Raw genomic sequence first — 26,810 nt, forward strand, 5'->3', positions numbered from 1 at the left:
TTCTTTCCTTTCTTGTGGAAAAAAATAGCATGCAATCATGTGATTGAAGACTATCATAAATAGACACAGAAATAAAGAGAACAAATGAAGGTTTCTTTCGCAACTTGAAATATGGAAATGCCCCGGAATTGAAGTGCCTTCCCATTACCATCTTGATAACTCTCAATTCAGTTTGTGAATAATATTGCTCAATGGACAGTTTTGCAAAGAAAAAAAAACCAACCAAAAACCCAACAACAAAAAACCAACGAGATACTTTAAACAAAGCATACTGTTGAACAGGCCCAGCATTTGTCCTATTTTCTTTTATATAGGCAAAGCGCACTCTATTTTTTCAGAAAGCTTTCAGTTGAGCATTAATTGCTCTAGCTTCTGTGAACCCTACAAAACCAGCCTATACATCTCCAGCCCTCACTGGTCATAGCACAACCTCCAGCAGCCCAGCAAAAAACCATCCTGCACAGCTCAGGATAACTCTACAGGAACAAACCAAAATACTTTTGGTAGGCAAGTTAACATTTCTCTACTCTGATTCCAGGCAACATGTCAGATAGAAAGAATACCTGGCTACATCCTTTTAAATAATATTTGAGAGCAGACTGAAGCAAATTAACCACCTCCTCCCTGGTACTTAGACCTCCAAGGGATGCCCATTAGTGAATTCTGCGACTTTGCAGCTGGGAGACAAACAGGTTAAGGAACTCATTGCAAAGGGGCAGCTAACTGCACACATCATCTGCTGAAAATGTACCCAAAACAGGAATATCGAGCATTTTACCTGAAGCAGTTAGTAAGACCAGAATCCAGGTCTAAATAACATCAGCCCCCCACTATTGCAGCCCCCTTTTGCACTGGTGTTAGAATTTTATAGCAGAAGGCTGGTCAATACTAATTAAGTGCAACAGAGCCATTATGAATTAATAACCTGCAGGGAAAGACGTTGCTGGTTTTAAGGGCTTCCCTCCTTCTCAACCTTCAACTTTTACTATTTTTTGGTAGCTCACTACAACCTTTTCACTAATCCAGACACTTCACAAATTAATAGTTCTTAAAATAACAATAAAACAGCATGTTAAATTTACACAGCCCTGTCATCTGAACATCACAGCACGTACTGTGGCAAACTTAGGCATCCTCATTTCTCAATTCCCAGGTACCCGGGGATAGTTACCTAGTCACCTGCAGAAGAAATGCATTAGGGAGCAGCGAGGTTATTTCTAGGACAGGGACTTAAGGAAATGGCACTGCTGTATCAAGTTCCCTTTTACATCGCCATCCTGCCTAGGCGACATCGAATGCAGCTTCTGCCATCCCAAGGCTGCTCTGCGGTTCGCTTCTACTCCAACGCATCTGAAAAGTGCTCAGCAAAGGCGGTAAAGAGAAAAGGACTGTAAAAAACACTCACCGGGTTCTGACAGGCCCCATTGATTTTTAAGCCCTTAAGAATAAGCCCTTCTCAACCAGCAGTTAAATCTCTTAAGTATCACAACAGCTACAGACACAACCCATAGGCCCACCTCAAGCAACCATGTCCTTACATCAGGGAAAGTGAGCTGCAGATCCATCTTTCAGTTCCCAGGGGAGATTCTCCTGGAAAAGTGACTGGCCAGGATTCCTCTCACACAAACCTCTGCTGCTCACACGGTCTCTGCAGTGCTAAAACAAAGTCCTATGACAAACAGCAGAAGGGAAGCAAAAACTAGGGGATAGGCATAGGCACAGTCAGGTACCACATAAACAAGCACTGCTTTTTGAACGGCAAAGAAAGGGGAAGAGCACAAGGCCGTGGACAGGGAAGAGAGCGATCCCCTTCAGACAGCTCATGCAAGTTTGCAAGAGTAACACCAAACCGAGGAGCCAACAGCAAGGACACTTGGCCTGAAAGAAAAGGGAGATGCAATCCTCAAAGCAAGGAAAGAGGACAGGGGAATAGTGGTAGCTCCTGAGAGAAGTCAGACAGAAAAAAGGGGAGCCTTCCAGTATGCATAGAAAAAGCTGGTTTTTTCCTTTTTTTCCTTTTTTTTTTTTTTTTAATTACTTCTTTTAGGGGGGCAGGGGAATCCTGCAGCATCCAGCTTGCCTGGAGGGGAACAGATCCTAAAGCGGACGTAAAGGGATAGGAGGGGGGAGGCTGTTCTGGGACTCGGTCTCCCTTGCAGACTGTTCAAACAAAGGAGGACGGTCTCCTATAATGGGATGCATTGTACATTTTTAGCTAGCACAAGGTGGCTGTCGTGACAGGGCTCCCCGTCTCCTGTCTTCCGCCCCCTCCAAATATGCACCCCCTGCATGATCCCAACACGGAGCACAGACAAAGATCCGTTTTATCACACCATTACTGTAACAGGAGGTAGAGAAAGATAGGGAAAGGGAATGAGGCAGAGGAACGAAAAGGAGACAGAGAAGCCTTTAATGAGTCAGCCGCTGCTCTGATTTAAATAAGATCTCCATTTAAGGAGCTCTGCGTTTTTTTGTGGTGGTTTTTTTTTAATTAAAAAAAAAAAATCACTGACTGAGCAAGCAACTTTTGGCTGCACAAGGTTGTCTCACAGCTACACATGGGGTCTGGGAGGGAAAGGGTTATGGAAGGGGGAAGGGAAAGGGAAGAAAACCTCTGGAAAAAATGAGGCTGCTTGCTGGTTCATTTTAACAAGGACATAAATTAGTCTCAAAGCCACAAACGCCATCACCTCCCTGAGCCCTGGGCAGAGCGTAGCAAGTCAAACACGTGCCAAGATAAACGGCGCTGGCTGGAGCCTCTGAGGGGTGCTGGGGGGACAAGAGGGGGCATGCTGGCAGGCAGGGCAGCAAAGATGCTTCAAATGGTGCCACAAAATGGAGACTGGTGATCCTACAGCTGCACAAAAGGGGACCTTCAGATGTTCCTGCCTACACCCACATCAAAAGCTGGGAACTCAAGACACAGAAAGAGGGAAAATGGGATGCTGCAGTCAGAAAACAGCAGCTCTCCCTGGTCTGGCTTTAATTACCACGAGCAACCCTTCCTCCTCCTCCTCTTCCCATCTTGGAAGAAGGCCCGCCAGCAGGCAGCAGCCCAGGTGAAAGGCTCCATCGCCGGCAGCAGGGAGGGGAGCAGACAATGGCGGGGGGATTCATTACAAAGGCACACATACATACATACACGCACACACACACACGCTCACTCGGCACTGCCGGCTGCCACATGGGCTGGCGGGACTCCTTAAGGAGGCAGCAGCTCCCTTCCCACTCTCCGAGATGCTCGACACCTTCCCCCTCTCCCAGCCCTGATGGGAAACAGATTCGGAGGAAAACGCCAGCAAGGCACTGGGCTGTCCAAGAAAGGGAGGGCTTTGTGCTCCACGCAAGCCAGCAACCTCACCATGCACCACACAGAAAAAGCCTTTTAGCATATAATTCCCATCCACCAAAGACTCTCTCTTTTATCTGCAATTAGCACATGATGTACCAGGCCTCGTTTAACACTCATTTTCACTGATTTAGGATTAAGGGGGATAAGACCAGGGTACTTTCTGTTAATGAATCTGAGCTCTTGCTCTCGTTAGCAATTTTGGTTTCCTCTTTTTCAAGCACGTTTCTAGCTTCCAGCATCTCCCATTTCTTCCTATCACTGTTTCTAGTCTTCCCACCCCACACACTCCTGTTTATTTCACCAGCCCCTCATGCCTATACAGAAGCTGACCTCGCAGATTTCCAAGGAAGATGGGCAAGCTTGTTCCCTAAAACACAACAGAATGCACACCAGGCAGGAAACGTTGTCTGGAGACTGAACCAAACGGAGCAAGTGATTGTAGCAATGCTGAATTCATTCAGTGGCAATTACCAGCTAACAATACCGACAACATTTACTTTTCATAAATGAGACAGCCCCAGTGAAATACGTTCACAGGTTGTGAGTAAGGCCACTCCACTGCTTCACTGCAGATGAGAACAACGTGGCTGGGGGTATTGTCCTGGATGTGCCATGCTCCTTCAGCCCCACACGCGGCCAAACCTGCAGTGAAGAACTGCTAAGGACCAGCCTAGCAAGCCAAATGCTCCCCCTGCAAGAAGCAGCACTACGCTACAGCTGAACCCACCTTCACTGTCTTCCTCAACTCTGCATAAAAGGGCTATCCATCATTCATCTGGAGACCCCAGCTGAGACACAGTCCGAGCTCCCCTCCCCTACTGGTTATTTTAATATGCACCTTCTCTAGCATCAGCATGTAAATCTGCAGCGCAAATCCTGAAAACCTATCCTAAATGGTACATACTCTTAAGACAGTCACAATTCAAGGTCAACCAATACTAATAACGTATGGTCTTGATGCCTCCTTTCCCACGTCAGTAAATTAACAATTTCCGTGGAAGACAGATTTCCCTGAAGTCTATGAGGACATCCCAAACCTTTAAACGAGTTTATAGCCTCCTGTTTCAGCCAGTGCTCTAGCAGAATCCCATCTTTCCCAGCTCCGCATGTCTCCAAGCCAACCAGCTCGTGCTTCAGGGTGCTCGGTCCTAGGCACACACAAACTACACACACTTGCGTACTGGTGACCCAGGCACCTTTCTGCACTGCACAGACACAGGCTCTGTGCGTAACAGTTGTGGTCGAGAGCACATTGCAATACAAGGCTGCGTAGGACAACTCTCCGAAACGTGCACACGCCAATCTGCAGCTTAGGGGCATACACCTCCATCTAACCGGGCACGCTCCGAGTACACAGCAATACACAAATGGACCCTGACCGCAGAGGCACAGCTTTTCAGCATCATTCACTAAACTAAATATAGGCACAGAAAGCCTCAGGAGATTTCTGCAGAGCTCTTCTGTCTCAAAACAGAAAGCCTTGGTCCAGAAAAAAAGGAAAATCGGTAATGGAAGGGACTAAATAGCAGAAGCAGAAAGTGGGGCTTGGGAGCCTGGGAAGATACCGTAAGACTAGACAGAGACCTATTTTTCAGCCGCTGACAATCAATGCGAGATGAGAAACGAAAAGGGTCAAAGCGGGTGTCCCTTCTTGCAGCAGACTCATTCTGAGCCAGGCACCCGCGAAAGCGCTGCCTCTTGCAGTGGGACACGCAGGATCTCAGTAGCAGCTAGCAAACGGGGATTCAGCCAGGGCTAAGGAAAGCCACGAAGACAGCATGCATCTAGTCTAAAAACCTGCAAAGCTCCACAGAAAAACAGCACTTGTGAAGCCTGAAGAAAAGTTCCTTCTGAGAGTCCTTCCCTCCACCCCCTTTGGGAATATCCCCCAAAGGTTTCCAGCTCCGCAAGGCACTGCGGGGACATTATATAATGCCTAACTCCAAAGGACTCCAGCTCCGCGATGCCGCTCTCCTCCTCCTCCTCCTCCCTCTGCCCCCTCCCTCCGGTAGCGACTTGCAGATACCATGCCAAAAAAAAAAAAAAAAAAAAAAAAAAAAAAATTAAAAATCGAGAAACATATAGCAGCCTTAAAAGGCGAGCACTATCCGATAAAATCCCCTTGCAAGGTGGGGGAAACGCGATGGCCCTGGGTGTGCTCCCCGGGAAATGTCAGCCGCTTTCCCCCGGGGAGGACACGGGCAGCCCCACGCCTTCAGCTCCCTACCAAGGGCTTCCCAGTCCTCACGGTGACCGGCAGCCGGACCCAGTAAACGGCTGGGAAGACGTTTACCCTTCGTGCTCGGCCGGGATCCGTCGTTCGCCGGCGGGTTTAGCCTAACTCGGGAGCAGGAGCATCCGCGTCCCTCAGGCACCTCTTCTCCCTATGGATCACCGCCAGGCTGCTGGCTCGGGGCAGGGGGACTGCAGAAGCCCCTTCCCCAAAGCGCCCAACCCGGCTCCCCGGCGCAGCGGGGCTCCCTCCCGCCCCAGCGCCGGGGCGGAGTGGGGGGAAGGCGGCGGGGCAGCCCCGCTCCCGGCCGCTCCGTTCCGCACCGGGCCGGGCCCCCCCGCCCGCCGCCCAGACAAAGCCGGGTAGGCAGCCGCGGCGGCGCGGCACCCGGCAGCCCGGGCCCACCCGCTAGCCTTACCTGAGTTACCATTTTCTTTTTCTCCATAAACCAAAATGGGGGAGCCCGGCCGCAGGGGGGGGGGGGGGGGGAAGGGGGGGGGGGAGGAAGAAAAAATAAAATAATTTAAAAAAAAAAACAAAAAAACCAGCGGCAGCCCCGTGGAGGCGGGCGGCGGCGGGTGCCTGCGCTGCGCTGCCTCGCCGGCGCGGTGCCCCCCGAGCCCTTTTTCCTCCCTTTCTTCTCCCGTGTTCCTCCCTTTCTTTCCCCCTCCCTCCCTCCCCGGCCGCCGCTCCCCCCGCCGCCCCCTCCGGCTCAGCCAGATGGCTGCGGGAAGCACCGCCCCGAATGCCGAAGATAATTAATGCGAGCCGGGACCGCCCCCGCCTCGCCTCGCCTCTCCTCGCCTCGCCCGGCTCGGCACGGCACGGCCCCCCCCCCGCCCCGCAACCACTGCAAGCTCCGAGTCTGGCCGCCGCTCTCCCGCAGCCCCGGCGAGGTTTTCCCCTGGGCCTGCCCGCCAGGACCCCCAAGGGCTCGGCGTGAGCCCCCAAACCCGAGCTTGGGAACAAAAGCGCTGCTCCCCCCGGGGCCCGGCCCCGGCTCCTCCGCACCTACCATCTTCCCGGCGGGTCGGGTCTAGCGGTCAGGTTTCCCCCGCCTGGAGCTCAGGAGGCGGGAGAGAGCATCTCCCCGCAGGAGGATGCTCGGGAGATAGCTGTCAGTTTTGCACAGACCTCCCTCCTGCCACAAAGGGGGAGAACGCGTGGGTTACACGGTGCGGCGGATGAACCGGAAGCAGTATCCGTGCCAGGATCTGCATTTCTTTCATCATAAAAACTGGGAGATCGCTGGACTCCTTCCCAGCTTGCTTTTTTTTCCCCCTCCCATTTATCTTCAGTAAGCATCTGGCCTTCAACACCTGAGCACGCCACGGTTGGCAGCGTTTGTTCTCCCGGCGACCCCGTAAAACAGACCGATACACAGCTACCCCATTTGGCAGACAGGATCAGAGGGGCTCCGATTGATTCTCCCCAACATTGCACCCACAGAAACCCACGGACGGGGCTGAGCGCAGGTCCACCGATCCCCCGGTTAGACAAGAGGACTGCGCTGATGCTCCAGGGCTCATGACGCAGAGATAAAACCCGCTCAGGCAAGTTGCCCCTCTGATGCGTCTCTTCTTGACACCTGGTACTCAAGAGGCTCCCCAGGCTTTAGCAGCAGCAAAGCCAAATTACGGTGCAGTAACACTTTATATCCCCATGCGTTCTCCTTTGCATGGAGATGCCCAGTTATAATTTACACTAAAAAAAAAAAAAAAAGAAAAAAAAAGAAAAGCCTAGTGGTTTTGCTTCATGGGCTTCTGCTACTGCGCTGCTCTCCAGGCAGCCCATGCTGACCCACGGTGCTTTTCAGTTTCCCAATTTCACTCGCTCCCAACTGACCTCTGGCTCACTCCCTCCCTTTCTCTCCTAATTCAGCAGAAGGCCAGCAGGAGCATGCATCCCAGCCCAGCTCACTCCTCCGGCATTAAAAGCCTGAGACCGAGACACCAGTGAGCCCTTATGTCCCACCAGAGCACAGAGGCAGAGAGCCACGGGCCAGCCGCCCCGCGCGACCCAACGGTCAGCCGTGGTGTGGGGTCCTCTGGGAAGGAGCCAGCCTCCACGGCTGCTGCCCAAAGGGCTCTGAGTCAGAGCCCACATTTTTCCGAGTTATCTCATCCTCTCTGCTAACCTGAATTTTATGATACTACAGGTTTACAGGCAATATTGCAAAACCAGGGAAAGTATTAGATTACTTTTTTTTTCCCCTCCCCTATTACAAACCTGAGATTCTGGAGCACGATTCTGGATCGAGTGTAAATTCAATTTCAAAGCAGCGAAACCCACAGTGACATCCTTATACCTTTGCCACGCCAAAGCACCAGCTTTCAGCAACGTGCACCTCATTCACCAGACCTCTGCAAATCACTCAGGATAATCTCCTTATTCTCTCCACTTAATTTAATTATTGCGTTCACTGAGTCTCCTCTGTGCCATAGAGTAGCAAGTTCTTGTCCCATATCTAGGGCTGTAGCACAGACCTTCAGGACGGAGAAACGACATGCTACCATCATCTCACCACTGCTAACCAGGATAGCATCATTCCTGATCCATTTTGGCCTTCACCTTAGGAACCTCTAGAAATATTTGCCATCAAAAAGAACCCTCCAAGGAAAAAGAGGTGCCCAACCGCACACTGAACCCTCCCTTGCACTGCCTCCCACCACCCAGATGGTATGACTGCTTTGCTCATGTGCCAGCAGAGTGGGAATTCCCTTCAGTGCGATCTACTGCTGGTCTCCCTCTTTCATCTCCATTGTAGGCCAGAAAGCATCTCCTCCCCCATGCTTGGAATATATCCGCCTTTGCTCCTGTTTAGCGAAAGAAAAGCCCCGATTTCCAATGGATGTGCTCAGGCAACAAGAATCATAGAATCATAGAATCATTTCAGTTGGAAAAGACCTTCAAGATCATCGAGTCCAACTATTAACCATGCCCCCTAAACCATGCCCTGGAGTACCCTGTCCACTTGCTTTTTGAATACCTCCAGGGATGGTGACTCAACCACTTCCCTGGGAAAGAAACACAGGTCTGCAGGAGCTCGGATTGCCACAAAAACAGCCAAAATGAACACCCAATACAGCATTTCAAAAGCTTCAAGAATACCATGGAAAAAACATGATCAGACACGGTAACACTTGAGGTCTTTGTCATCTTGGTCTCTACTGCAGCCCACAAAGCAACACCTGATAATGAACAAGACTGATAAAATTAATTGGTGAATCTGTGCGACTCACCTTTCCTCACTGAGGGCTAGGGGTTCAGATGTTGTCTCATGGCCAAGTGAAGTAAGTTTGGTGGGCCTCCACTTAGCTTCTCCTACATGCAAATCATGGAACCACTGTCCAATTTATCATTGCTGTTTGCCACCATCTACTGAGCAAAACCAAAGGCTCAAACTGCAGAACATGCTGCTGAAAACAACAGAGAAGCACAAGTAGAGCTGAAGGCTGGAAGCCTGAAGAACATGCAGCTCAGAGCCATGAGATCATCCCTTCCTACTTACTGCATTTATTCAAAAAGCAACATGCTCAGAACGGCTCTAGATGCCAATACTTAGGAGTTCTCATGATTTCTCGTGCATCACAGGCACATATGCGTTGAAACTTCATTACCGTGCTGTGGAAGTAGCATTCTGAAATAACTATGGGCAAATTTAACTAGTTGGCCTCTGCAGTGCCAGGGCACAGCTTATCACCCTTATCATGCCAGGCAAAGCTCATTGCTCCCACCTGAGCATGTCTGCGCCACTTCTATATTCTCGTCTGTGTTCACTCGGATGTACACGGTGGTTTTTTGGTTAGCTCCTATCATTTGAATCCTAATGGAAAATAAGCTGGAGAAAGATGTTTATGCAGCAGGTGACAGGACAAGGCCACTGAAATCACACTGGTGAGAGCACAGATGAAGAACTAACCTCTGGTCTAAGTAAGTGGTCTACATGGGCACTTTCAAATGCTTGGGTTAGTTTAACACTCATAGGACTCATGGAAATGGAGAGAGAAGAGAAGAGAAAGCCACAAGTACTCCGCTTTCCGTGAGTTTCAGGATTTGCCTTCCTTCTTCTTTTGCTATGCCTATAATTCCCCTTTGCTGCTAGGGTGGAAAGAAAGCACAGCCTTCGATTTTAACATCCCATTACCTGCATTTCTATGCTGGCTCAAGTTTAGATGGAGCAAACCTGCCAGCTGGATCAAGGCCAGAGGGAGGAAAAAAAAAGTTTCAAGTGCAAAGAACCAATTTATCAGGAACAAATCTTAACAACCAAAAGACACACTTCTGCTGGTGGATTCTATTCATGTGCATAATAAAACCCCCGGTACAAGGTAACCTAACAAAATACTCTTTAGTGGCTATCTGACGTATCTTAGGGTAGATAATCTTCAGCCACTAGTCTACATTTCACGTTTTCTGGATAAATTTGGTGCCTGCGAGGACAAGGAATGCTGACGCTGAATAGCCAAGGACTGTGCAGAGAACATCATCTTTCACTTGGCTCCTAAAGTATTTGAGCCTGACCCGCGGCCTCTGGCGTTTCCAAGACTCCACACGCCAGGCCAGCAAATCTCACGTGTGCTCCAAATATAGCCCCCTCCCCCAGCAGAAGCTGCAATACAGGCTTCACCCTGCCACGAGCTCTGCTCTCAAACCCACCCATTCCTATCACCCTACACATCCTCGTTGGACCTCCAAAAGCGAAAAGGTGACGAACGAGACTTTGTCGGAGGTTTTGTGGGTGATTTCAGAGGACGGAGAAGGAAAATAGGTGAGGAGCTGCTCTGGGTGGCTCGCCATGCCTGCGGGACGGACTGCAGTCACACATACAAGTCACATGCACCCGGACAATGCAGTAAGGCACGCAACAACATACTAGTTTGCAGAGCATGGCATTGCTGTCAGCTCAACCCCCCTACAAGGAAAAAAAAAAAAAATTCAGAAAAAAGCCAAAAATGCAAACCAAAACACACAAGTCTCAAACAACACAGACCTTGGAGTTAAAGTGTCAAACGGTACCGCTCACGTGCAGGAGCCTCAAAGCCCTCCGCAGAGCCTCCGGGCTGCTGAGGCCTGGGACGCACCAAGCCAAGGAGCAAGGAGCCCAGCAGGGAAGCAGTGTCTTTCTACAAAACCAGCACATAAGCTCCAGTTCTGCCTGGGGAACATACAGAGCAAACACCAAGACTCTATAAAGTCGCCACTGTCCTTTTGCTTACCTGGACGACTGGGTATTGGTAATCCATACAATACACACCATACATAGCCAAAGATCCTCCAGCTAAAGGCCAAATGGACACAGGACTGGAAGCTTCAAACCCGAGTCTCCGTCTTTCAGCCTTGTGGGAAGGACTCTGGCAGCCCTGCGCAGTGCTTGGCTCGGGCCTCTGGGGCCACTCAGGTTGACACTAGCTCAGCTGAAAATAAAAAGGAGCTGCCTGGCTTGGCTCAGCTCAGCCCCTCTCTTCTGGGATCCAGCAAGGCAGCACTCAACCATAGGCGGCAGAGGCTCCTAAAATTAGAAATCCCCTACTGAAAACGGCCTGCAAGCCTCGACCGAGGAGCGTCCTACGACTCCCGGGCAGCAAACAGAGCGACTGCCGGGAAGCGGGGGACACAGGATCTTCGCAGCCACCGCCACTGGGGATGGGAGGAAGCAAACAGCATTTAGGATCTGAAAAGAGCATATGTTCTGGGCTCTAGGTGCGTCAGAGGGAACACTCCCAATCCAGGACAGGGAAAAACATATGGGACCGTTCCTCCCCCACCCCCATACCCTTCTTGCCATCCTCGGCAGGGACAGGTGCTGGGATTAGCATAGTAAAACCCTTTGGTGACGGGGAGGGAGGGAGAGGGGAGAAGCCACATTGATATCTCGGCTGAAGGGATCTCTTTCACGAGGGAGTATGTGCCCGTATCATTTAACGCCTCTCCCTCCCCTCCGCACTTGAGGCGGGCAGGGACAGCTGCCGGAACCGGGGCTGGCGGGGGGAGCCGGGCTCCGGGATGGCCCCCACCGTCCTGGCCCAACGCCGGTGGGTTGCCTCCCTCAGCTGTTCCAGTCAAACTGGGGGCAGAGGGGGGGGATTAATTCTGCCACGGGGGGACGGTGAGCAGCGGGGAGAAGGGGGCAAAGCTGGGCAAGGCCAGTTGTTGTGCCCGTTTTAGGAAGCCCAACCTCCCTGTTCTCAGGGAGGAATCCGCTCCCTGACCGACAGGGACAGATGGAGAGCTGCCCGGACAGAGGCCAGCCGGCTCAGCCCGCCGGCCCTGCGTGCCGGACGCGTTACCGGACACCCCAGAGCCCGCTGCTGATTCTTAGAAGACACAGTGTGGCGGGGGGGGGGGGGGGGGGACATGACACGGACACCTCCCCATAGCAAACCACGTAAGGTTTCAGCCATCGCTACGCCAAACTGCGCCAGGTTGATGCTGGCCCAAAACCCGGGCTCCCAAAGAGTTAACAGCCCAAAACCACAAAAGATTCCCACCTTCCTCCAAAGGGCGGCAATAATAAAACCCCTCCCTCCGAGGTTTCAAAAATAAGGATGTTACAGTGCTCAAACCCAAGATGGGCTACGCAAATTCCCACCCACCCCCCAATTTTAAATGCATACAGATGGGGGTTTTTTGCATTTCTAATCTTTAACTTTTCTGTAGTGCTGCTGCGCACCAGCAAACAGCTACCTCAGCCTAGCTCTGGGCTAGCTGCCTTTCCATCGTTACTGGTAATTTCCTCCCCCTCAGAAAGAGTTAAACTTAACATTTTATTTTTTTTCCAAGACCTTAATACATGGATCATTACCTAGCACAATATGCAGGTGCGACACTTTGTAATTTAGGTAAGGGGTGCCTAATCCGCAACCCTCCGACCCACCCAGCCTGACCGGACAGCTCTTGGCTCTTCCTCTGCTCCCATTGCCCTTTCTTTCCGAGGCGCCTCGGAAAAGGACAGCTAGGAGCTGGGTGAGTGGTTACAGCAGCTGCTGCCCACTCTCATCATCTTTCCTAAGGCCACAGGGCCGCTTCTTCCTTACAAAAGGAGCATAGCCAATTTGGGGAGTATAAAGCATGACATTTTCTAAAAAAAAAAAAAAAAAAAAAAAAAAAAAGTTTCTATAGCCATTGTTTCTCTGTGAAGATTTGCACAGAGAGAGAAATTAATTGCCCATAAATGGGAAAGCAGCTATGCTTCTAGATCTCTTCACTGGGGAAAAAGGATGAGGCTCCCACAATGAACTTTCAGCTCATTCTGCCTTTGGCCAGTTTATTTCACCCCAGACCCAAACTAACTTTCTGAAGCTCACATTATGCCTCCTTCTCACTTTCAGAGGGCTGTTCGGCCACCTCTCAGCACTCCCTCTGCAAGCCCTGCTCTCGGACACAGTATCTGGTTTCCTCTGAACAACCAAATTTTTTTTTTTTCCTTCTTTCTGTAACTACACATTCAATAGGCACCTGCCCTTCATTCTTATGCATAGCTCGTTACTATGCACTCAGGCAATTTAGTATCTCCAATAACATCTTTTTATGAAAAGGCATTAATTTATAAAAACCCAAAGTCTTTTCCACAGCCTGTTTTTTGCTACTCCATATTACTGCCCCAGGTTTTAAAACCAAATCCCTAACTAAGTTAAAAACCTTACATTTATTTCACAATCCAATTCTTGTCATTTCCAACCAGGCCTCAGGGGAATAAAATGTTTCCAAATCCTAGTGCAGATATCTTTACTATCTATAAATAACCATCAGATGGGCAAAACAAAACAAGGAGGGGGAGCAGGGAGCACCACCTAAGCTCCTCTGTTGTTTTAACTACAGATCCAGATAGAACTGCCATGCTTTAAAGCTTTTGATGCAGATTTAAATACTCTGCCTTAACCAGCATTAAGATACTTGGGTGACACTTCGGTAACAAAGCATCGCACCTCCTGTGTCCCACAGAAAATTAAATTACAAAAACTAGTTTTAAACTTGTATATGCCAAGAGGGATACAGCAAGACTTTATTGACCAGTAATAAACTACTGAATTTTCTGCAAGGCTGGCCATAATGGCTGGTTTACTGCTGCACACTGACTTGCAACAAATATTAGTCAAATATAAGATGGCGCTGCACTCCATAATTTTATTTTGAGATAAAGGCCCAACTACATTACCATATAACCTGCTATGCACATGCATTTCCAGTAACACAAGTTAGGTAACTGTTATAAAATCATAGCCTTGTTCCTGCAAATGCTTACACATATGAATAATTTTAAAATTACAGAAATATTAAGACTGGAAAAGACCTCCTGACACACACAATCAGATCAACTGCTGTCACACAACATCATCGAATCTTTTCATAAAATTTATCACGCTACATCTTAGAACTGGGTTTTGCAGCTACGCTTCCCCAGCCAAAAGGCTGCTCTAGAACAGCACTCCCCAGCAGCTGGGGTCTGTGTTCATCTCCAGCTTTATGTTATTCCTGAGCAATTTCTGTTTATTCATTGTTCTTGTGCCAGTACCGTCCTCTGGTTTAACTGTATTTTCTCTTTCCCTTACGATTAACCTTCCTCATGTATCCCCTCTCTACCCATCTAAACAAGCAGCCGTTCCAGTCTTTTGCCACATGACAGGCTTGCTATTCCCCAATCTCTAGCAGCCCTTTCTTGCACCTGATCTAGCCTGTGCTCATTTTTTTTTTTTTAAGACATTACTCAGAACAACATTGTTAGCTCCTAATCCGTTTCACAATTCCAGCACTAAACTGCATCTTTTCTAGCCTCATTAGTAACTTCCTCTGTAGCACCACATCAGATGCTGTAGGACCTGTCTACAGTAAGACATGCCACCCCATTAAGAAAAATGCACGTTATCAAGTTAAGAAAATTGGTTATCTTAAAAACAGACAGGCTGATATGGCACAACCCTATTTTGATGGATTTGTGTTGCCTTTTATCGCATTTTTCATTTGTGTACAAGCCTTTAATTAATATTTTTGTGTCAGCATACAGCTGAGGTTGGACCAACAGGTCTATTTACTCAGATCATCCCCCACAACCAATAGGGCTATTACGCTTCCTGTTCTCCAAACATATGATAGCACTCCTGATTTGATAGATTAAAACTTGTATCAGATCTGCAACTTCATGAACTGGTTCTTTCACTTTCAGGAATAGGCATCACCCTTCCCCAGGCAACCCCGTTCCCCAGCCCAGCCTGCACGCACTAGGGTCTTTGAAATGTCCAACGCGGTTGCTTCTACGGTAGGTTCATGCCCATTACCCATCCTGCCCTTGCTCCCATGATCAACTCTACCTTCAACAGCAATAACAAAAAAAAAGATTTGTTCAATTCTGCAATCACAACAAGAGCATCCTCATTAATTACCCCATCCCCAACACTAAGCTGCCCCTCATCTTCCCTTCTCTCTAACTGTATTTTGAGAAACTGTCACTGATTTCCTTAGCAACATTTGCAAGATTTAACTCAGCCTGATTTTTGGCAGTTCTCATTTTAGCCCTACTGACTTTAAGGCACAGCAATCTCTGCTAATAAATTCTCTTTTGTAAATTCTTTTCTTGCACCCAACAGCCTTTATAAGGTGATTATGCCTCCAGTTAGGCTGAAGTTTCTTCTTTCAAGTTTTTTTCCCCTTTACTTATATCATCAAGAATTTGTATCCCAAGTACCTCTAACAAAAAAAACCCAACAACAAATAAAACCCAAACCCAAACCACACACTTCTACATTCAAGTCTGAGTTTTCAATCCAGTTCCCTGACTTCACTAAATATTTTGCTTCATGTATCAAAGCTTGCATCATGATCACCCCATCCAAAGGTGGGGACATGGAGGCTTCTGAACAGCTTGTTTTCCTGTAATAGTCATAGGACCAATAATTCACTCACCGTCTCAACAACAGGTGATGATGCTACAGTGACGAAATCTTTTGACCCTATTATAATTAGCAGCATTTGTCCTCCAAGCTATAGCTGAGAAATTAAAGTTTCTCATACTAATATTTATCTCTCTAATGGTACTGGGAATAACATCATTTCAGAGCCTCACGTTTGTATCTGAATCCAATCCTATGAGGGATTAGAGCAGACTCACAGTACTCCCTCTGGGACCTCTTTTACCATTCTTCCCCACAGCAATTTTGACCAGAAACAGATCCTGCATTATCAGTATTACTCTTCTTTCTTCTTTACAGTCCACTGCATACAATACAGCCTATCGCCTTTTACATCTACCCTATCTGAACCACACATAATCTTGAATGCATGTTAAAGCCATGATTACTATTCTTGCAGATTGATATTATCCCTATAATATCCAGTTTCATGTTCTGCACCAGTAGCTCTGGTTCCTCTACTTGTTATTTCTAATGCCAGAAGCCCGAAAAAAACCCTGATATGTTTGTGCACACAGCTCCCTCAACTAAGAGTATCACCCATCTAGTTACTGCTGAATTTTATTATTCTTATTATAACATTGAATTTTATTGTTTTCCATCTCCTACCTACCCATCGCTTTGCCTAGAGATACTGTTTTACATGCTACTGTAGCAGCATTTACCTAATTTTCCTCTTTCTGTGTACTAAGCAAGGCATGGAGATTACGCACGTTTTTCCCAACATTCTCAAAACCCAGTATTTTGCTTCACATGCACTGCTCTCTTTGATGTCTGCAGACTGAGGAGCATTTTTGGAAAATGCAAGACCACAGCCCTGGGCTTTGCCTTCCCTGCTTTCTTCAGACTGCTTATAGCAAGCGTGCTAAGTCACAATTACAATTACAGCTATAAGAACATAAGCTAGCCATAGTCTCCCTATACCTGAAGTGCAGCCATGGTAGTTCCAGACATCTTCCATGCACCTTTTTTTTTTTTTTTTTTTTTTTTTAAATTGCTAAAAACCATGGTACTGTGGGGACACAGCGATACAGCACGGAGCCTGAGATATTTCCATGCTGCACAGTCATTACACCACATTGATCTTTACTAAGGAAATTACACCAACAGTTTCATTTTATAAACTGAATTTATAAAATCTTTAGTATAATTCTCTCTTCTCCAGACAAATTAATCCAAGCCTTATCTAGTTACTCCCACTAAAGAGCTCTTACCTCCGCTGATTCTAACTCTTCATCGCTAGAAGCCTGGCTGATGCTCTTCCTCTCACCCACCAAAAATGGCATCTTTAACAATTAGCCAATCACTACATCTGCTAAACTGGGTCATCAGGGATCTGATGAGCAGCTTACAATATGTCTCTGCTTTTTAAAGACTGATGTAAATGTAGGAAACATGCCAGCAAGCAAGGATGCATTTTCTGGCTGGGTATGTACTGATTTCCATAGCAGCTAAATAGATCAAGCGGCTCAGCCAGCTTGTACCGGTGTTAGACCAACAGCACACAGTACCAAGATTACATCTTTAGAGCTGCAAGAGATTCTCATTTTGCACCAAAGCAAGTCCCATGTCCTGAGCACAAAGGTGGCTTTCACTGACTCCAGGTGAGAATTTATACTGGAAAGTCATCAGCCCTCTATAAGGCTACATTTTCTGGGCTGTATTGCTTGTTTGGTTTGAATAGGTAAAACATTTTTCAAAAAGCTGCATGGGTTTTTTTCCTTCCCAGTTTTAATATAACCAAAAACTAGAAAAATTACATATGGTCTAGTTGTTATTTTGACCCTGAAATCATTAGAGATTCAAGTGGGGAGGATATAAATGTAGGCAGAGCATGCAGAGGAAAGCTCAGTATTCCAAAATGGCAAGCAGAAGCAAAGATGATGACAAATATGTGACTGCACAAATTGTTTTTCCTCACATTTCAGAAACCTGGCAGTTTTACATAGGTATCCTGATCTCAAGAGCAAGAAGATCTGGTGGTGGATCAGCTATGCAGGAGAGCGAATAACCAAGCCAGCGCGTTCTTTGTGAGTAAAACATGTTAAGCATGCAAATGCTGAAGATCAGGAACGAGATGCATTAAGCAGAAATGGAACCAGCAGTTCTGGGGGATGTGGAGTAGGAGCAGAAGCAAACAAGAGCGTGTTGGATTAGCGTAATAAGGACATCACAGGAAAGAATTTCAATGTGTTGGTAAAGCCATAGGAGCCACTGCTTGCCTGAATCCGGTCTGATTAGTTAGTGCTACTGATACCTCATGTTCATTAGGATTAATGTTCCTAAAACACATTAGCACAAATGAAATTACCAAAAATACACTTGGAATCCAAGGAAACTAAAATCCCTCTGGCAAAAGGCCTAAGAAGCCCAAAGCTAAACAAAGCAGTAAATACCAGGTTATGTGTAGCAGAGAAGATAGCCCCATCACACTCACTGCTTCTGCCAAGGAAATACCTCAAGCAGACAATGGAACCTCAGTCATTACACATTCCAGGTTTCACAGAAAAAATTCATGATTTCAAGAACATTTGAGAGAGAAAAATACCGAAGACTATATTTAATACAATAAAAGCTCTGAAAGAGCTCCTGGTCATGTCCTTTCCCCTCAAAGTGCTGGAGCTCTCCCTTTTCAATCTTCTTCTGCGACACATTCTCTATTTGCAAGGCAATTTACTTACGAGTGATGGAGCTTGTTTGCATCTGCCTCTACCGCTCTAAACACTCCCCACCCAAGCTCTGTAGTCCTGAAACTGATCTAAAATGGCTTAACAGCTAGGTGCTGTGCACACTCTAAATGATGGGCGTAAGATACCTGCATCCTGTTACCACCCTCAGCTCTTCACTGCATCATCTACGCATAGCTATTAAATATTAATGGTTTGTCTAGACTGGAAAACTAGCACAGCTTTAAAACACAATTACAAATGCACAGCATAAAAGGACAGGTCAGAATTAAAAATAATTATTTCTTAAGTACCACTATTTTCAAAGCCTCAACAAACTCTGCTTTAGGAAGGACTTGGAAAATGGAGGCAGAGCAAGGATACCATGTCAGTATGCTAAAGCAGAATATTGCGAGACCTTTGTTTGCTGAACGACTGGCTTTTTTTCTTTTTGTTGAGCTTTCTTACAGCCATCCAGTAGAACGGTAGCATTCACAAACTCCAGAAACCTACAGACCAAAACAGAACTCATGAAACCACAAGTCTGGATCTTCCTCAACTAGAAACTAAGCTCTCCGAGTACCTGATCTACAGAGTCATGGCTGTCAAGAGAGACAAAGACTCTTGGTGAAATTGCAGGAGAGTAAAGACTCTTGATCCTGAAGTTAGATCTCTGTAGGCAGAGTCTTTGTGAAGTTGGAAGTACAGATCCTGGCCACACAACTTCAGCTGCCAGACAAGGAGCTGGAGTCAATTCAGGCAAAACTCAGATTGCCCAAAGTCTGTCTCTGAAATTATTACAAAGGAAAAATGTAAGGCAGCAATGAACACTCATCTGAAGTTTGAAAAATCCTCTGTCAGAAGACTGTACTCCCAGAACCAAGGTTTTACGCACGATGCTAGCTAACGAGCTGGCTCCCAGAAAGGCAGCTTTAACAGAACAATAACTCACAAAAATATATTAGTGATTAAGTTGCAAAAAAAGCTGGCAGCAGTCTGGATATACCAGCACCACAGAGAAGACACAACTTCAACTTTCATTTCTACCCCAAACCATCGCTTTACACACATTACAAAACAGGTTTTTATTACGCCATCTTGAGAAAACTCCAGCACACCTGAGTATAACATGCAACAAGTCCAAAAGGAGCTTCTAAAACCAGACAGGCTCCATCACCTTAGTTACTACCAGAGGCACAGTATAAAGGGGGAAAAGAAAGTATACACAGATTTTCCAGAAAAAAAAAAAAAATATCCGTGTATTTAGCCTGGGCCTCCTTTCAAGGAGAACTCTAAGTGCTTGGCACTACTTCAGGAAGAAAGTAAGTGTACTTTTGGGCTAAGCCATTTGGCAAAGGCGGTGATCGTAGCACAGCTTTCTTTTGGGACCACTTGTATATGCACTGATCTTGGTAATGCTACATGTCCATCAAAATGCTTTTTGCCTGTTACACGAAAAACAAAAAGGTGTCCAGATGCAGAATTTAAACATCAAAGAAGAGAAGGAGTTTTCTCTTGGTAGTTTAGACATTACACGACAGCCACGCTGCCTTTCTATATTCCTTTGAGGACAGTGGAGAAAGAGGAAACAAAAAGAATAGTGTGGAGGCAGTTAGCCTTTCCTGCTAGATCTATCAGCTGGCTCCAGAACCTCAGTCAGAGAAAAGATTTGTCCATTTTGTCTCTCATACTCCCACTTAGTTTTTCCACTTAACAAGCAGCAGCAGTTCAATTAGCTGATCCTTAAGGGGACAACGGGGAGATCCAAAAAAGAAAGACCTGACTCTTCTATGAAATACAGCAGCTTAAGCCTGAGCATTTCTCCAGATCTATGCTAAGCCTAGAAAAATTACAGTTAATTCCTTAATTAAAGAAATATCTTCCTAAGAATAAATATTATTAAAAGTCACCAGATGGTAGTACCAGAGATACTCTCACCAAGTATTTTTAATTGAATGAATTACAAATTAGGGCTGGACCACAATGGCGATTTCCCCCGTAGCGTAAGTATAGTTACACCGTTATCTCAGCCCCACCAGCAAGTTGCTGCATGGCAGCCACAGGGCCATCGGTGACGCCACGCGCATTCCCAGTCTATCCCAGCAAACGCTCACGGGATAAACCACTTTCGCCGAGGGTTTGAGCTAACACGTTTTACCTCGCCTTTGCCTGGGGTGAAGGGAGCACATGATCAGCTATTGCAGAGAATTGCAGTACGTGGCCATGTCTTACTCATCTAAGACGAGTGCTCGCTCCCTAATGGAGATGGTTTTGGTATGGATTTTCCTCCCTACCTCGCCTCCCGGCTTATCAAATTGCTTCCATGTGACAAACTAAAATAGAAAAAGGTACTTGTTCCAAGTTAAATAGTGTCCACACAATAAATTATGCTAGTATCGACTTAAATTTATCCCTACCTTAGAGCGGTACGGCTTCCCAGCTACACAAACAAAAGCAGAATTTGGGGGAAAGGTTTTCTCGGGCAGCATTTTGCTCTTGACACAGGAGCAAAGGCATTCCCTGTCCGACTTGGTTCAACCAGAATAGCAAAGCAGCTGCCCACACACTGTAACCATGCAAGCAAGAAACAAAACATGTCAAAAATATTAAACTAAACTTTTAATTGAATGGAAGTAAAAGAGAAATAAACAGGCAGCACAATCTACATGAGATAGCCGGGTCTGAGACCGCATTACCGGCAGGAACTGAGGAACTGAAGAACATCATGCAGGCAGGACCTTTAGCTGCCGCAACAGCAGGTCACCAAAAAAATCTCAGCAAATCATTTGGAAACAGTTCCAGCGTGGCAGTATACAGAATATGACACCTTCAGCGTAAATCTGCAAAGACAATTTCATGATAGAAGAATTGCATCTGTCCATTCTTTTCTGTAGGCCTCAGTTCAAAATCTTGCTCACCTGCTAAGCTTCAGATAAGGAATCCTGCTTTTTCCCCATTCCCATTTGAAAAAAAAAATAAAAAATAAAAAAAAATCCCAAACTCAGGCAGCTCCGAAGAGATTCAAGAGCAAAATACCAGAAGTGCTGCAGTTAAGAGTTCGGTGCATTTGCTGAGTGCACAGAAAGGATCCAGAAATAGCACGCAAAGTCGAGGTTTGGCAAGAACGACACAGTTTACCCTGAAAGAGGAAAGTCAGACACGCTAAATGAGTGGTGACAGCAGCAAGTCATGCTTTAATGTAGGGAGTGACCCCAGGGACTACTCTTGTGGGGCAGAGGTGCTAGTTATTGCTGTGTCCCTCCTCCAGTTTTAGTGGAGAAGTAGAAGGCTGCGGTGAACAGAAGAGGTATGCTGAAGTTATGCCAGCTCTTAGGCACGAAGTAGTCTTCACATCACATTCTGCCTCAGATGAAGACAAAAATAGTAAAAGGCAGCAAACACCTAGATTTTGTTTGGTTGAGGTTTTTTTGAAACCTATCTATTTCTGAGAAAGCAGGAGTGATCAAAATTCTGGAAGTCCTTTTATTCTCACACAAAGCCCCAAGACGTGGGCACAGAGGTCTGCTGTGGGCACGTAAGCTAACTGCTACCCACACTTCTCCCCAGGAGCCAAGAGGACGGAAGAAAGCCTGACACGGCTCAGTCCAAAGCCCTTTCCTGCGGGCTAGCGTCAACTCCCAGCAAGTTCTATAACAAGCCACAGCAGCTGAAACCCCTGGACAACAACCACCAAGGGCTTTTTCCCGTTGCACCACCTGCAGAAACAAGATACCTGCTCTTCTCAGCAGCTTTCTGCGACCTCAACAAAAAAATTCATGCACGTTCATTCACCCCAATTTGCCACTGTCCGCTTCCTCTGTCCCAAAACCAGGAAGCCATAAAGATGGTTACCTGGTTCCCATGAAAACCCTTATCTCTGTTTTCTGTCGCTATCAAGAAATCTCTACCAAAGACTTATCTCATGTACCTTGCACATCTCTCCAGTAACTCTGCAGTGGGGGTAATCTCACTTCATGGTAACAGGACTACCAACACAAAAATTAACTGCAACCCTTTTGCGTTATCGGCTTGGATATCAGCAGCACTCGAACTTCAGCCTCTACGGCTTTACGGGTCTCTTAGCATGAATTTAAAAGAACCACTTATCTCGGGCTAGAGATTCATGCATAGGCCAGAGTTAAAGTAGGGCAATACTTAAGCTGCATCTCAAGCTCACATTGTAATGAAGCAAAAGCTGCAACTTCAAGCTCTGAAGGGGCACAGCAGGCACACCTCCTGCAACCGCTCTGAATTAGATAGCTTCTGAGAAACTTGTGTGAATCTTGAAAATCTAATACAGCTCTACAGTCTACTACTGAACTGCCTTAGCAGACAGGTTGAGCTACAGCATCCTCTTTCACATACATTACGGGGTCTTCAGTACAGTGCTGGGGATGAGACCCTTTTCTGCAGCAGAGGAATGCGGTAGATGTGCAAACCCTGCAGGAAGCAAACTTCAGAATGGCAGACTGCCAAAGGCGTCTCTGGGCAAAATAAAGAAAAACCGTCACTGCCACCCAACTGCCCCAGATTGTCTGCAACAGAAGAGAAAAATACGTAACTGCCATCAAGATAAAAACAAAGAAAATGACGGACACATAAAAAAAAAAAACAAAACCATGCTTTCTGCACATTCTGTTCCTGACTTACCTTCTTTACAATTATGAGACAGATCTAATAACAGCCCCTAGAAATCCAGCTGTCACATTTTGGTAGTTCACTGATTGCCCACATAGATCTAATTACCTCAGCCAGTCCACATGCCTAAAACCTCACGTGGGCACGGCCATTCCTCAAGTCTTGCCCTGCCAGAGGTCTGAAGAGTAGAAGCAAGAGCAACGCTAGGATGATCAGATGTTTTCTGGAGCCACCAAGGTCAAAGTATAGGGACAAGAAAAAGGGAAACAGCTGCTCTACAGCTACAAACAGAATGCTTAAAAACCTAGAAAAATAATTAAACGAACTAATGAGCCATAGTTGGCAAAGGAACTACAGGTCAAGGAAGATACAATTCCTCAGTGGGGGGAGAAGTGAAGAAGGGGAGAAGCTCTCCCATGTCAGGGCAGAGAGGGACCAAGTTAGCAGCTTCATAGCAGAGCTGTGGCAAGGAAGGTAGAGAGAAAGGGACATACCAAGAGAAGAGGCAATTTATTCTGTAGTTTCAGGGCTGGAATAAGCCGTAGAAGATGAACAAAAGGGAATGTCTGCAGTGGATCCAAACAGGAGACAGGGGTGGGATGGCAATGCCACAGGGTTTGTTTTGTTATTGGGTTTGTTTGTTTTAAAAGGAAGTTAATAGAAAAACACCAGCAGCTTAAAATGCTCCAAGCCTACCGCCTGCCACTCCTCCTAGGTTATGACAAAAACTCCCGCCCTGTAATGAGAAGGGCTTCTTGGGATCCAGCAGCCCTCCGACTCTTCACCCCCGACTGCGGGGTAGAGGGGCTTCCCATATCAGCGGCTCGGCAGCACGGAGCTCCCCGCACTGGCACCGGCCGCCTGCCCAATTCAGACCTGTAATCTCCCTCGACTTTGATTTAATGCAGCAATTACTGGTAATGTGGTTTGAAGGAGATAAATGCCCAGTACAGGGCTGGCTGGCACTGACGCTCATTCCGCTCATGATGCGAGAACAGTTTTAATTAAAATCCCCTTTATGATAAAGGAGCTGCTTGACTGGATGTTTCTGTGCAGCCCTGATACAGAGCCTCCTCCAAAGCGGATTAGAAATCAAAGTTTCCCCCTTCTTGCTACTGGCAACACACAGAAATAGGGAACACAGTCACCATGTCACCCCTCTGCAATTTCCTTAACCCTAGAACTGCTGGGAAAATGCCCACGTTTGCTTAAAAGCAATTGCCACCTCTTGTCGTGGCTCAAAGTGTTTTCCAAAAACTAAGCACGAGGGCTGCTTTAATTAGAATAAATGCATCCAGAGAGCTCATCCTCCGTGATCCAAAACCGGTTTCCCCTCTATCTGGTTTAAAAGGGAATCAGCTTGGCTACTTCTATGACAGACCCATCCCTACAGCCTGCATTCTGCCAGGGAGGAAAAATCAGACTTGTGGTGCTCTGCCAAGATGGTAGGAAGTCGGGATCTGGCCGAAACTCTTCTGGGTGAGGCAGAGCAGCACAGACAGGGAAGAGGGAAGGAGCAGCACTGCAAGATAAAGGCATAAAATTTGGCAGAGCAGTCAGGATCCCAGCACAGACATGTTCCAGAAATGATCTGTCAGCTCTTGATCGAGTTATAGCAAATGTAGGTGCAATTTTGGGTTGGTTTTCTTCTTTACGGTATAGGAAATACCAGAGATGAATACATTAAGCACAGCTAGTTTCTATTATTGCAAGTGCCAGGAGCAGATTGTCACAGTGAGAAATTGGCCTTGTGCATTACACAGAAAAGGCAGCGCTGGCTTTGGAGGCCAGCAGACAGTGCAATGTGAAGATAAAGAGCCTCAAGTCTGAATGCGTATTATTCCTCTCCTTAAGCTACCGAACACACGTAAACATAAAAAGGCTGATTTAAGCAGCTGAATTTCTTCACGACCTTCAGAATATATCTGCGGACCATGGGACTACCCAAGCCTTGTCCCAGGACCCCCCTTTTCAGAGAGTTTGCCTCATCACCCTAGGAATGCTCCATATTCCCCGACATGGTCTTCTCCTCCAAAGCCCTCAATGCCAGGGTCAATGGGATTGTGTTCCAAAAAATCTTTTTCTTTAAAATAAGAAAGCAATTTGGAAGTGGCTCTCATGTTCCATGATTCCGCACCCCCTTCACACAGCACATCATCAAACAATGGATGAAAAAAAGAAAAATCTTGGCAGAACCAGGAGGGATTCGGCACAACAGCGTGACTAGGTGACTCCACGGGAGTCTGAAGCGGCAGACGCCAGACCACCAAAAGCTGATGTGGCACCACTGCAGTGGTGAAACCAGCCTTCAGGAGCACCTCAGTCCTCAACAGGATGAATAAAGGGTAAAAACGCCGGGTCAGAGACAGCAACATGAAGATTTAATGCGGTTTTGCTGGTCCACAAGGGGAAAAAAATGAAACCAAAAAAAGGCCTGGTATAATTAACAAGATTAAAGGGGGATTTAGGATCAGGACAGAAAAGCAACGGGCCAGATTGATCCTTACAGGATTAAAGCTGGAATCCTACTAAGAGTCCAGTGGTTGAGAGATCAACGCAATGTAATGGGATTAAATCAACATCAACTTTTGTTTTTACACAACTGAAACCCTAATGCCCGTTCTTCTACTGCTTTGGATAAGCGGTGGAAAAGTTGACTGGTACCTACAGACAACCGGTGTGCCAGTCTGCCAAGCACTTCCCCCTTCAGCGCTCTCACAGCAGAAGAGCAATAGGTACTGCTGCTTTCAGAAACAAAGGACAAAAAAAAAAGTGGTTTATAACAAATTGTCCAAACAATCAAGAAAGCTGACCATTTACCAAAGACCATGTTCCAGCCAGCTCTAAATTAACTGCTATCAAGGGTGATGGGATCACCCCAGGACTGACTGATGGGAAAGCCAGGAGGACAGTCCCAGCTGCATTCAGCCATGCTGCCGATGGGCAATTGGATTTTGATATTGTCTTTTCCCAGAGAGGAACAAAGGACACAGTATACTCTGTGGAACATATCAGCAAACACATTTAAGACAAATTGTCCCATGTCCCCGTTGCACAACAATATACAAGAATTACAAAAGTGAGAAAAGCCTCTTTCAGCATGTATCATTTGCATTACAGCTGGTGCAACACATGCAGGCCAGCTGCACCTCTATTCCCCTGCCCCAAAGTTTCCAAAGCTTGCCGGTAATTTAAGTTGGTAGCGGGGGGAAGGGAAAGAGGGAAACAGGACAAGGCACTCGGTTCTTTCTAGGTATGTATACTATTTTTAAAGTTTTTATTCTTGTAGGAGAGAAAAACATGCATGTTTAAATGAGAGGGTATCCATCACCACCCTGCTTGGCTGAAGAGGGAAGGGGTGTTTATTGCACACCTGTTCACAACGGCTAAACAGCTGCATTGAAGAGCAACACTCCCTGTGCAAGGAAAAAGCATTAAAGCATCTCGTATTTCTACAGCACTTCTGAGTCCTAAAGGTGTTTAAAAACAGCAGTTACACATACACCATATACACTCCAGCAAAGTTTTTGCTGCTGAAGAAAAATTTCCCCAACACTAAAATTTTAAAATGCAGATACCGTTCATTTCTTAAAAGATGCCACAATCAATAGCCTCACCTATGCTGAATGTGCTTCTCCTTTTCAGCTGGTTAGACAAAAAAAAAAAAAAAAAAAAAAGTCATCGGCATTCACTGCTCCTCCTCACTTAAGCAGCAGCCAAAATCTCAGTGTAATAAATCGGGGTGGGGGGCAGAATAGCTGAAACTACTGCTGGATCCAACAGGCCTGTGAGCAAAGCTACTCTGCAATGTTACTGAGATGGTCCTGATGGAGCTACGTACCCCACTTATGCTGCCAAATAGGCTTTGCCACCTTCCCGAGAAATGCTTCGTCTTTACTCAGAAGGGTTCTCGATCCAAAAGGTACGTCATGGATGCAAGCAGACAGCACCGTAGTGATTGAGGGTGGGATGAAAAAGGAGGCCGTTAAAACAGAAATGAAAAGTTAAAAAATAGC

At 46.7% G+C, this 26,810-nt stretch overlaps 1 protein-coding gene across 13 annotated transcripts in view; it reads right to left on the reverse strand.

Annotated features, from left to right (window-relative positions):
• RBFOX2 (RNA binding fox-1 homolog 2) overlaps positions 1-26,810 on the reverse strand; it is a 177,624-nt gene that overhangs the window by 84,238 nt on the left and 66,576 nt on the right. Inside the window, exon 1 of one of the 13 annotated variants that reach the window (XM_052789267.1) lies at positions 16,705-16,791. The exons of 11 other annotated variants lie outside the window; for them this stretch is intronic. In XM_052789267.1, coding sequence (XP_052645227.1) covers positions 16,705-16,776 — 72 coding nt within the window. In that variant the 5' untranslated portion in view covers positions 16,777-16,791. Of the gene's footprint in view, positions 1-6,003; positions 6,079-16,704; positions 16,792-26,810 lie in introns of those variants that run through there. One more of the 13 variants, XM_052789270.1, reaches the window with a different exon arrangement.

The sequence above is a fragment of the Harpia harpyja genome, chromosome 6, assembly GCF_026419915.1.
Source record: "Harpia harpyja isolate bHarHar1 chromosome 6, bHarHar1 primary haplotype, whole genome shotgun sequence".
Classification (NCBI taxonomy): Eukaryota; Metazoa; Chordata; class Aves; order Accipitriformes; family Accipitridae; genus Harpia; species Harpia harpyja.